Source organism: Ailuropoda melanoleuca, chromosome 7 (assembly GCF_002007445.2).
Source record: "Ailuropoda melanoleuca isolate Jingjing chromosome 7, ASM200744v2, whole genome shotgun sequence".
In the NCBI taxonomy this organism is placed as follows: domain Eukaryota; kingdom Metazoa; phylum Chordata; class Mammalia; order Carnivora; family Ursidae; genus Ailuropoda; species Ailuropoda melanoleuca.
The window spans coordinates 138588674-138601252 of record NC_048224.1 but is presented as its reverse complement, the minus strand read 5'-3'; the positions used below and the strand labels follow the sequence as shown (position 1 = coordinate 138601252).

General features: G+C 42.5%; 1 protein-coding gene across 4 annotated transcripts in view; it reads left to right on the top strand.

Moving 5' to 3' along the window:
- The window catches only part of COL4A1 (collagen type IV alpha 1 chain), a 149229-nt gene that overhangs the window by 48313 nt on the left and 88337 nt on the right, over positions 1-12579 (top strand). For all 4 annotated transcript variants that reach the window (XM_034665467.1, XM_019805286.2, XM_034665469.1 and 1 more), the window contains exon 2: positions 7726-7785. In XM_034665467.1, coding sequence (XP_034521358.1) covers positions 7726-7785 — 60 coding nt within the window. The remainder of the gene's footprint in view (positions 1-7725; positions 7786-12579) is intronic.

The following is a 12579-nucleotide window of genomic DNA, read 5'->3' as shown; positions in this document are numbered from 1 at the left end:
GCTGGGAAGAGGCTAGAAGGACCGCCAGGAGGGACGTGGTTTTCATCTGGTCGTTCTACACGGTTGGGGATATAGATGTGGTGTCTTCCCCCGAGAGCTGTCTGGGGTTCTCCTCTCCGCACCGTCTGGGAGGCCCCTCTAGTGTTGGCCATGCGTAGCCCACTGCTACAAGACAGACCAACACTCACAACTTTCTGACCTCTGGAGTCTTCAGCCACATACCCGTTTTCAAGTGGAGGGCGTCTTTGTGACCAGCTCCCTTGGCCGTGACTTCAGGAAGAAAGCACTGGCTTTACGTTAGGTACTTGGAGTACTCCAGGGAGGGGAAAGGCAGGAACAAGAAGGAGGAGTACTTCACAGAATGTACAAATTCTTCCTGTTCTAGAATCTGGAACAGCTGGATGGGAGCTGGTTGATGGGGCCCAATGTGTTCCAGACACTGGGAAAGATGAGCAGCCCTCATCAGCTCCCTCAGATGTGTGGCCAGAAGGGAGCTGCTGGAGTCTCTGAGACCCTGCACATCTTCTGATTTTGCTGAGAGGTCCAGATGCAAAATGTAATTCCCCAGGAAATCACGACACTTGTGCCATAGTCTTTAACATGTTAGGTCACCAGTGACGTTTGGAGTCTGAGTAACATATAGTTTATTTGCCCTTTTATTTTTATTTTTATTTTTTTTTTAAAGATTTTATTTATTTATTCGACAGAGACAGAGACAGCCAGCGAGAGAGGGAACACAAGCAAGGGGGAGTGGGAGAGGAAGAAACAGGCTCATAGCAGAGGAGCCTGATGTGGGGCTCGATCCCACAACGCCGGGATCACGCCCTGAGCCGAAGGCAGACGCTCAACCGCTGTGCCACCCAGGCGCCCCATGCCCTTTTAAACTTAGTAATTCACCGCAGACAGTTGAGACGTGCATCAGTTAAGGCTCTTATTTTAATGAGCTGTTGCAAAGTCATGTGTTACACCTGATTGAAAAGGGATCCTTAGAGTGTCCCTGGTGTTTTTTTTAGCAGTGCACCCTTGAATCACAACTAAAATATGTCTGTGTGCCACAGTGATATCCAGCATGGGCCATTGTATGACAGCAGTGGTAAGGACCAGAATAGTGATATGTTAAAATAGATTTTAGGGGTGCCTGGCTGGCTCAGAGGAGCATGTGACTCTTGATCTCAGGGTCGTGAGTTTAAGACTCATGTTGGGTGTAGAGATTACTTAAATAAATAAACACTTTTAAAGAAAGCAAAGTAGACCTTGTTTTGCCTAAAGTAAACAAGCATCTTATGATTTTTGTCAGTCTAAAAATTAGGGTTTTTTTAAATTGGGCCATTTACGTAAAATGCTAGGCCACCCAGAATGTGAAACAAAAATCATGGTCTAAAAATGCCCTCAGTTCTGAAAAGCTGACCGTAATTTATGTAGTATTAGAATGGTCAATTCTTGGGAATTGTCTTTTTGGGCTAGAATTGGTAATAAAATTTCATACAAAAATAAAGCAGATAAGGAGCCATGAATGTCTTTTGTCTGGGATTTTTTTTTAAAATTTTGCTTGATATACAGTATAAGCTGGTGGGACAGGTTGAGGATCTTTTACTCCTATGATGGAGCCTATAATTAAGGCTCTAGTCCTTTATTTGTCTTCTCAGATTGCCCCCAAAGTTTGCCATGACCTGCAGCCTTGCCCGAGATAAAACTGGCCATTTGTTACGCACACACGCGGGGTGTGTTTCTATAGCAGAGGCACAAGAAGCAGCTTGACCCCAGCATCCACAGCTGTGGCCCTATAACCTCTTATCTGGTGTCCCTTGCAATGAAAGCATTTGCTGAGAGCTTAAGGGAACAGTTCCAGGAAATTCATGTTTATAACTTCCCTCAAATTGAATGGAGATAAGCTTCTGAGATTTTATCAGCAATTCAGAAGAGAAAATCCAGAATCACCAAATAGCCATTTTGAGCTTCAGTTATGTGATTCTCTGGCTACTGTGAAGTTTAGAAGAAACCTTGTTGACCTGTAAAGTAGACAAGCCCGTCCTGCTTCAGGCTGTTCTTGGGTCTCGGCCAACTAAGCCTGGGTGGTAGGTGGACGTTTCTCTCCTACCAGAGAAATGAGTCTTAGCCTGCTTGATTTTCCTTCTGGCATCTGTAGGAGTGGGACGGGGTTTAGTAGAGTTTAAAGAGCAGAGGCGTGTTCCTGAGCCTGGCTCAGGAGCAGGAGGGGAGTTGTAGGGCTGGGCCGGGGGGGTGGTAGGCTGACCCAGAGCCCCAGGGACTGGGAAGCCTCCCCCACCAGGCTTTCCTGGTCTGGGGGCCCACCCAGCAGCTCTGGGAGCCCCCCACTTCCCTGGCTGGGCCCACGGTCGGCACGCGGTCTGCTCTCTGGAGTGTTTACCCACAGTGCTGTTAGTGAGGCACTCATCTGCTGGGAGCTGACCCACCCGCGTGGTTGGATTGCTCTGTACCTGTTCTTCGGGTTGGTTAAATGGACGCCAGCACCAGCAGCAGCCGAGGACCAGTGGTGGGTAGCCACAGCTCTGTTTCCTCCATTCTAAGACGCCCGTTTATTAATGCTGGAACAACTCTGAAGCTCCCGTATGTCTTCATAGTTGATGACGAATCACTGTTTCATCAGCGCTCTGCTCTATTTCCCAGCGCGGGTCTTCCAGCCTATGCTGTGTCAATGAAATACAGTCTGTATCAAGCTTGGTGGGACTCTGGGCCGGCCCCAAGTGCTCTCAGGGTCCCCGTGGTGGGCCTACAAGTAAAGGCTGTGAGAAGCATTGGACAGGTGTTGCAAGAGAGGCGTATTACCCACCCTATGGGAGCCCGGGTGGGGTGCAGCCAGCCGTCAGGTGGGGCTGAGGCAGGAGATGGTGATGTGTGGGGTACGGCTCTTGGGTCTCTGAATACTTGGCTTTGGGCATTTTGGATGAACCTTCTGGAGCACCGACTTAAGAGTTTGACCTCCCCTCTTTGGAAGACTCTCAGTGGACACCAAAACCCAGATTGTGAAGCAAAACTGTGCACATGGCTTGATTTAGACTGTTAGGAGGTTATGAGATTGCATGCTGAAAGTTGCCCCACATATGAGTCAGGGAAAGAAACAGGCCCATCATCTGTGCAATCTGTTTGGACTCTTGTCAATCGTTCCCATTTCCAAAATATAAGATTAATAACAGCTTACTGTCTTGGAGGCACTTGTTCAGATTTCACTTTATGAAGTAAATATCTCCAGATGTGGTTGTTTTATGCAGAAGATCTCCATGGCAACGGGGCTAAGTCTTGAGTATATTGTTAAAAAAATAGACTTCACATGATCACAGTACTATTCATAGTATTGTTTTATGTTTGAGAAACTGTTCTCACTTGAAGCAGAATTTAAATACTCATTTAATCTCAGATCAAATACATAGCCTCTAATAAAGCTTATTAACTAAATTTCTTCTTGTCACACCCCCTTATATTCTGACTATGGCACCTGTGTCTATCATGGTGTAAAATTTGGGTTTGACTAAGAGAACTGCAGATGTACGTAGGCACCATCATACTCGGATCTTTTAATGTGTTGGCAGTTTTACATAATGGAAGTTGGTGTCGACCTTGTCTTAGCATGTTATATTTGAACCTCCGAAGTCAGTTACACATCTGTAAAATGGGGCCGGTAAGACTACCTCAGTGTGACTGTTAGCTGGTCAAACAACATGATAGGTGATTGTTTGTAGCACCTGGTGGGCTTTTGAATACATTAGTTCCCTTCCTCTCCAGTATTTTTTTTTTTTAACATGGGATGCTACTTTTTTTTTTTTTTCATCATGATAAGTGTACTCCTTAATCCCCATGCCCCCACCCACCTCCCCTCTGGTAACCATCAGTGTGTTCCCTATAGTTAAGAGTCTGTTTCTTGGTTTGTCTCTCACTCTCTCCCCCTTTTTTCCCCTTTGCTTATTTGCTTTGTTTCTTAAATTCCACGTACCAGTGACCTATGGTATTTGTCTTTCTCTGTTTCACTTAGCATTATACTGTCTAGCTCCATCCACGTTGTTGCAAATGGCAAGATTTCATTCTTCCTTATGTTAAGTACTATTCCATTGTATGTATATACTATGTCTTCTTTATCCATTCATCTATCAGTGGACACTTGGGCTGCTTCCAGAGTTTGGCTATCGTAAATAATGCTGCTATAAATATTGGGGTGCATGTGTCCCTTTGAATTAGTGTTTTTGTATTTTTTTGGGTAAATACCCCAGGAGTGCAATTGGTGGATCATAGAGTAGTTCTAGTTTTAAATTTTTGAGGAACCTCCATACTGTCTTCCAAAGTGGCTGTGCCAGTGTGCATTCCCACCAAAAGTGCACAAGGGTTCCTTTTTCTCCACATCCTCACCAATACCTGTTGTTTCTTGTTTTGATTTTAGCCATTCTGACAGGTGTGAGGTGATAGCTCATTATAGTTTTGATTTGCATGTGCCTGATGAGGAGTGGTGCTGAGCATCTCTTCATCTGTCCATTGGCCGTTGGATGTCTTCTTTGGAGAAATGTCTGTTCATGTCTTCTGCCCATTTTTTTTTAATTGGGTTGTTTTTTTGGGTGCTGAGCTGTATCAGTTCTTTGTATATTTTGGATACTAACCCGTTATCAGATATGTCATTTGCAAATATTTTCTCCCATTCAGTAGGTTGCCTTTTAGTTTTGTTGATTGTTTCCTTTACTATGCAGAAACTTTGTATTTTAATGTACTCCCAATAGCTTATTTTTGCTTGTATTTCCCTTGTTTCAGGAGACACATTTAAAAAGATATTGCTATGGCTGCATAAGAGAAGTTACTGCTTGTGCTCACTTCTAGGATTTTTATGGTTTCAGGTCTCACATTTAATCCATTTTGAGTTTGCTTTTGTGTATGGTATAGGAAAGTGTGGTCCAGTTTCATTCTTTTGCGTGTGGCTGTCCAGTTTTCCCAACACCATTTGCTGAAGGGACTGTCTTTTCCCCATTGTATATTCATTCCTCTTTTGTTGAAGATTAATTGACCATGTAATTGTGGGTTTATTTCTAGGCTTTCTGTTCTATTCCATTGATCTATGTGTCTATTTCTATGCCAGAACCATACTGTTTTGATTACTACTGCTTTGTAATATAACTTGAAGTCTGGAATTACGATACCTCCAGTTTTTCTTTTTCAAGATTGCTTTGGCTATTTGAGGTCTTCTGTGGTTCCATATAAATTTTAGGATTGTTTGTTCTAGTTCTGTGAAAAATGCTGTTGGTATCTTGATAAGGATTGCATTAAATGTATAGATTGCTTGGAGTATGGATATTTTAACAATATTTGTTCTTCCAATCCACAAGCATGGAATGCCTTTCCATTTTTTGTATCATCTTGAATTTCTTTCATCAGTGGTTTTGTTTCCCCCTTTCATCAGTGTTTTATACTTTTCAGAGTGTAGGTCTTTCACCTCTGGTTACGTTTATTTGTAGATATTTTATGTTTTTGGTATAATTATAAATGTAATTATTAATTTCTCTTTCTGCTGCTTCATTATTGGTGCATAGGAATTCGACAGATTTCTGTACATTGATTTTGTATCCTGGGACTTCACTGAATTCATTTATCGGTTCCAGTAGTCTTTTTGGTGGAATCTTTAGGGTTTTCTATATATAGTATCATGTCATCTGCAAATAGTGAGAGTTTTATTTCTTCCTTAGCAATTTGGATGTTTTTTTATTTTTCTACATTGTCTGATCACTGTGGCTAGGACTTCCAGTACTGTGTTGAATAAAAGTGGTGAGAGTGGACATCCTTGTCTTGTTCCTGACCTTAGGGGAGAGCTCTCAGTTTTCCCCTCCCGAGTATGATGTTGGCTATGGGTTTTCCATATATGGTTTTTATTATGTTGAGGTATGTTCCCTCTAGACCTACTTTGTTGAGGGTTTTTATCATGAGTGGATGTTGTACTTTGTCAAATGCTTTTTCTGCATCTGTTGAAATGATCATATGGTTTTCATCCTTTCTCTTGTAGATGTGATGTATCATGTTGATTGATTTGTGAGTATTGAAACACCCTTGCATCCTGGGAATAAATCCCACTGATTGTGTTGAATGATTTTTTAAATGTATTGTTGGATTTGGTTTGCTAATATTTTGTTGAGATTTTTGCAGCCATGTTCATTATGGATATTGGTCTGTAGTTCTCACTTTTTTGAGACATCTTTATGTGGTTTTGGTATCAGGGTGATGCTGGCCTCATAGAATGAATTTGGAAGTTTTCCTTCCTCTTCTATTTATTGGAATAGTTTGAGAAGGACAGGCAGAAACTCTTTAAATGTTTGGTAGTATTTGCCTGTGAAGCCATCTGGTCCTGGACTTTTGTTTTTTGGGAGTTTTTTTGATTACTGATTCAATTTCATTGCTAGTAATCAGTCTGTTCAAATTTTCTATTTCTTCCTGCTTCAGTTTTGGTAGATTATATGTTTGCAGGAATTTATCCATTTCTTCTAAGTTGCCCAATTTATTGACATATAAGTTTTCATAATACTCTGTTATGATTATTGTATTTCTGTGATATTGGTTGTTATTTATCTTCTTTCATTAGTAATTTTGCTTATTTGGGTCCCCTCTCTTTTTTTTAAAAGGAGTCTGGCTAGAGGCTTAACAATTTTATTGATCTTTTCAAAGCAGCAGCTCCTGGTTTCATTGATCTGCTCTATTATATTTTAGTTTCTACATCATTTATTTCTGCTCGAATCTTTATTATTTTCTTCCTTCTGCTGGGCTTGGGTTTTGTTTGTTCTTCTTTTTCTAGCTCCTTCAGGTGTAAGATTAGGTTGTTTGAAATTTTCTTGCTTCTTGAGGCAGGCCTGTGTTGCTACAAATCTCCCTCTTAGAACTGCTTTTGCTGCACCCCGGAGATTTTGGGCCATTGTGTTTTCATTTTCATTTGTTTCCATGTACTTTTTAATTTCTTCTTTGATTTCTTGGTTGACCCATTCATTGTTTAGAAACATGTTCTTTAACCTCCATGTATTTGTGCTCTTTCCAGATTTTCTCTGGTGGTTGATTTCTAGTTGCCTGGCACTATGGTCAGAAAAGATGCATGGTATGACTTCGGTCTTCTTGAATTTGTTGAGGCTGGTTTTGTGGCCTAATATGTGATCTATTCTGGAGAATGTTCCTCTTCTGCAGCTTTTATTACATGCTTGGATTCTTTTCACTCAAGCTTTACCTGAATTAGTTGGGCTTAACATCAGCTCCTTCATTTATTTCCTCTTTGCACAAATGTTTGTTGCATGCTTGTGTGTCCTTGGAAATTTGAGGGACAAAGCGTGGACTCTGCTCTCCTAGGTCCTCAGTTTCCCTGGTCTCGGTCTGAAGCTCCTGAATCAGAACTGTAGCCTCACAGATGTGCGTGATGTCCCGTTAAAATAACCTCTTGGGAGGCAATTTCAAAAAGTAGAAATGACAGCCTTCCCTTTGTGGACCAAGTAATGCTTTGATTTGCTCTACTCCAGGCTTGCTGTTTCATCTGTGAGGGCAAGAGAGAGGGGCCACAGGGCATGTACGTGGTAACCCCGTTAGAGCAAATCCGGATCTCATATTTCAAGGTCATGCTCATAATAACAGGGTAGGACATTTCCCATAAATGGGTGAAGATGCCAAAATAATTTCAATTCAGAAAGTGACCTCAATTTGCAAGAGTTCTTCTATTTAAAGACGTTTTTCTCTTCCTTCCAGGGTGGTTGTGCTGGCTCTGGCTGTGGGAAGTGTGACTGCCATGGAGTGAAGGGACAGAAGGTAAGTGGCCAAAGCTTAAGAAACAACAGTTCGTTTTGAATTGCCATCAACATGGAAATCATTAGAAATGACATTAAACCTAACCCAATAATCAGCAATTTGTGTTAAAGCCTTATTACTATTTTAATAATTTCCCCAAAATGATATAAATGAAGCAAAACCAGGCTTAACATATCTAGGAAATCTCAACAGCAGTTCCCCAAAGACTGATAATTAGTGGCAATCAATATGGAAAAAGGGATTCGGTTTATTTCCTTTTTTGACTCAAGAAGGGACATGTGTGTTGGCAGAAAATCTGTTGAGCCAATAGTATTCTTTGGAATCCATGTATAAGAATAAAGTTTAGCATTTTTCTAAAAAAAAAAGTTTCTATTGCACCTGAGGGCCTTTATTCAAATTAGTATTTTTAACCAATTTTTAATTCATAACACACTTGTCCAGATTTATTTACAAAAACAGTAAATATTTATTGTTCCCCAAGTGTCAAATTAAAATATTTTTTTCCTAAGCAAGTAGTCCTTCCTCCCCTTTGAGAATCATGGATCTGGATAAATCATTTTCATTGGAGGGCGATCGTGTGTGCATTTTAGTTTTTTGTGAGAGAGGGTGCCTGCCCGGTTCTCCCCAGCAGCAGTGCAGGATCCTGAAAGTGCCTGGAGTGGCCCTGGAAACCAGGTGTGGCAGTGAGAGGACTTGGCCCGTAGCCAGCTGGCCTGTCACAGGTGGGGTCCTGAGGCAGGTGGAGGTGGGGGAGAGCCCCGCTCTCCAGGCGCGGAGGCTGTCAGCCCAGCCAGGATGCCCCTTCTCTTGCTCGTGGCCTGCTAGGGGCCTGTCAGGTTGCAGACTCACACTCTCAAAATGCCGAGAATTCTGTACAGAAAATGGTTTTGTTTCTTTTTAGCCACTTGTGGAAGTACCAACATTATTTTTTTAAAAAAGATATGCGCCTAGTTGGTGACACCAGTATTGCCTGGATCGTTTTTGAATAAACACAGTATGTGAAAATATATTGATACCTTTCATTACCAACCATATCAACCGTAAGTCACCTTTGTGCTCTGTTCACCTTACTTGGCAAGTTCTCCTGGCTGGTTCTGGTGTGCATTCATGAGTATTTCAGTAGGGGCAAGTATGTCCATATCACAGAGGGTCTTTTTTTTTTTTTCCCTTTTGGTCTAACTTGAATTATACACATAAGCACACTGAACTAACAAAGAAGTTCTTGAAACTATAAAAAGTAGAACCAATGTCAACGAATGGGAGACGAAGGCTGTATCAACACCGTCGTGTTTTTCTTGTAACTTAAAGCATCAGGGTTGGAGGGGCAGGGGTCGTGTGACTCACTCTCAAAGAGAACAAGGTCCATTCCAGTGACTTTCAGGGCTCCCCCCACCCCCCACCATCCAGCAGCTGCAGACCCTGGTGGCACCCCCCATGGCTCTGGTTTTTCAGACTTTCTATTCTGTGCATATGCTTTCTAGCCTGCTTCATTTTCATTTTTAACAAAAATCCACCCGTTAATATGTAACCAGGTAGATTGATCTAGGTATAGCTTTCCAGGTATTTTTGGCTGAGTTTAACACGACTTGTGGACGGCTAGTCAGGGTCTTAGTTCAAACGTCATTAGAGGAGGCAGGGCCACGTCTGAGTCACGGGCAACAGCTACACTAACCCTGCAAGGAAAGGGTCTTGAAACATTTCTTTTCAAAACTGGGCATTGAGGGAACCCTTGTGGCGGCCCCTATGCTCAGGGGAGGCCAGGTCTGTGTTTATCTCAACCAGGAAACATGCTGTAGGGCCAGCTTCCCACCTCAGTGCTGGAAGGTCTGGGGCACACTGAGGGCAAAGACTTGCCATTAGATTGTGCCCCCTTCCTTGTGATGGGGGCTGAGGCCAGCCTCACACTGTGACCAACCAACCTGAGCCTTGAAATTGGAAAGCCCCAGTGCTCCTGCTGGGATTGGGTGGAAGGAGTAGGATTCTGCTCTCCCCCTTGCTAAGCCTCCAGAAGATTTCCCAGCAAGTGGACCAGACATCCGGGATCCAGGCCCTCTGTGACCTTTCCTGGGTGACTCCACTCCCTCAGCACCCAGGCTCCACCCACTTTGGATTTTCTACGTTATTCTTAGAGAAAGAGTATTTCAAATAAAGTACCTGTAAGCTGTAGGTTAAACCATTCTGAATTTGTGTTTTAAAAGACTGTGATTGTCAAATGGATTCAGAAGACCTCTTGAAATCAAGGAGAATAGCTAACTGGGTTAGTATTATGTCCTTTCGACAAAAAGTGAAGATCTGTCTTCTCTTGAGCAGAAATATTTCAGGTCCGATGGTTCACGTAGCATGCGTGACCAAGGAAGAGGCCCTTTCCCCCCACGGAAAGAGGACATTTTAAACTTCCACTGATTGTCTTGGAACCGATGTTTAAAGTAATCAGTTCAATGGCCTGAGATACTGGAGCACAGCTGAGCTGGGATTTCCGACGTGCCCCCTCTCATCCCAGGGTCAGAGAACAGAGACATTGATTCTCTGCCAGCACGTCAGTGAGAGACACTGGTCCTTCTCCACTGCCACCCATTCTCAGAGTGAGGCCTGGGCGTGCTGCTAACCAGGTGTAAATGCAAAATGAACTGAGGGTTTAGAATCACAGAAAGTAACTCTGGTGATTCGGGTCACGGGCCTGCTTTTGAGCTCCTGCTGGATGCCTACGGTTCTCCTAGGAGTGGTTTTGCTATTCTCTAATGTCTACAAGTTAAAATGACTTGTGACCTCTTTTTAAAAGTAGGATAACAGGAACCACATAACTCAGAAAGAGTTGAAGTTACCTAAGTGGGACAGAGTGTCAGCTGCTTTAGAAATGTGGAAATCATGGCTTCTGAGACATGTCTTTTCCACATCTCCTTGAGGGACACTTTCACAGATTAGGCTGTTTAGAATCCACCAACGGACACTGGAACGTCTGCAGTTATCACTTGCCAAATCGTTTTTGGCTAAGTGCTGTTTTCCATGGAGATGTTATTAAATGGCAGAATGTCTTCTACTGTCCAGATACCGTACGTAAGTGTTACTGCCGCAGATCTGTGGTCCTGTTACAACCCCATAGTTATCGATCTAACGCTGGGTGTCTTGCTCTGAGTTCAGCAGTTGAATTCATGAGGCTTTCACAGGACTTCAGGGTCTGGCAGAATTGTTTGTTTTCCCACTTTCCTGGCTGGTGCTCCTATCTTCGGATGTTTTCTCTTAGGTAATTAATTTGGTTTGTACACAATGGCTTTGTGTTCTTCCAGAGAATTTAGCACTGTGGGAATGTTATCTACTTAAACTGATTAGCGTTTTGAATGCTTGCTTATGCAGAAATAGCCAAAAGTTAAGCTCTTCTTCTGCTTGATAACCTGATTTTTTCAACTATGTGAGATAGGAGGAAAGGCAACGCATTCCCAAGTTACTGCCATATGCTTGGGAATTGGCCATTTACATTTTGCTGAAATGGAGTTTATGTAAGAAGTCTTTCAGATATTTTCGCCATGGGAGCCCACATTTATGTAAAGCTAGCCTTCTATTCTGCAGTGTTCAAAGCAAGGAACTCCAGGTTAAACTAGAGAGGAAAGTTATGCTTGTGAAATAAGTAACAAAATTAATTAAGGGCAAATGATGGCACTGCAGGAGAAACAGTAGAAAGAACAGATGGTACAGTAGTTCTGAGAAAGGCGTGGCTCTGAGGCCCAGAGCCCTAAAAAAGGGGGATGGCTTCCCAGATGAAGTAGGATGCAGGCGTATTGTGTCCACTAATGCCCCCGACTTGCTTGGATATAGAGTAGGGTTACCTGTCACTCATGGGCATAAGGACACACACAGAATTTCACCACACTAATCTGAGAAAACAGCTCTTGTGGCCAGTTGATCAGTGTATCCTAGAAAAGATCTGGTGGTTCCTAATAAAGTGACTCTGGAAAGGGACATTCCTAGACATGGTCTTGGGAGTGGAGTCTTTGTTAGACAGAATTATAGTATTTCTGTTACATAACGAGAACTGCGTGGGTATCTCATAACTTCTCAGTGTACTTGAACCTGCTGGTACCCCAATCCTTGCCAGTGACATGGGGGAGAAGCTCACTGTGCTGTTACTGCTGAGTATGCTGTCTGCTCCCCACGCAGGGTCTGCACGGTGCTGCTCGGTGATCAGATAGACCGGTCCCAGATTGCTCGCCAAGCAAAGAACTTTGAAAATGGAATTTGTTTTTGTCTAAAATGTGTGCCTTATCTGATTTGGAAGGGTGGAGAAGTCTGGCCAATCTGGAAATGGTTCTGTTTTGGGCCCTGGAAATCTGGGAAGAAGTTCATGTCACTCTCTGTGTGAGATACTCTTTTCTCTTATTACAGTGGATGGTTTGCACCTCACCAGCCAGTTGGTTCCTATATACATTTGCCACAATCAATAACCATCCCACACCAGACCTCCGTATAAACCTGTCTGCATCTTAATATTAAATTGTAGCTTCTGCTAATTCACAACAGACCTCGGCACGACAGGGAAATCCTGGATTTGGGGTGTCAGAGTAAGAAAGAAAAAAGAGTTGATGTGTATTGAACATCTACCTTGGGTCAGGCACAGTGCTGAATTTTTAAATGCGTATTATAATTATAATTAATATATAAATTATATTAATATATATTATATAATTATATAATAAATATTATATAATAATTATTAATGGGCATTATTATCATACCCATTTTCTAATTGAAGAAACCAACTAGTCCAGGGGTTCTGAGTCTTGGCACCCCTGACATCTTGGC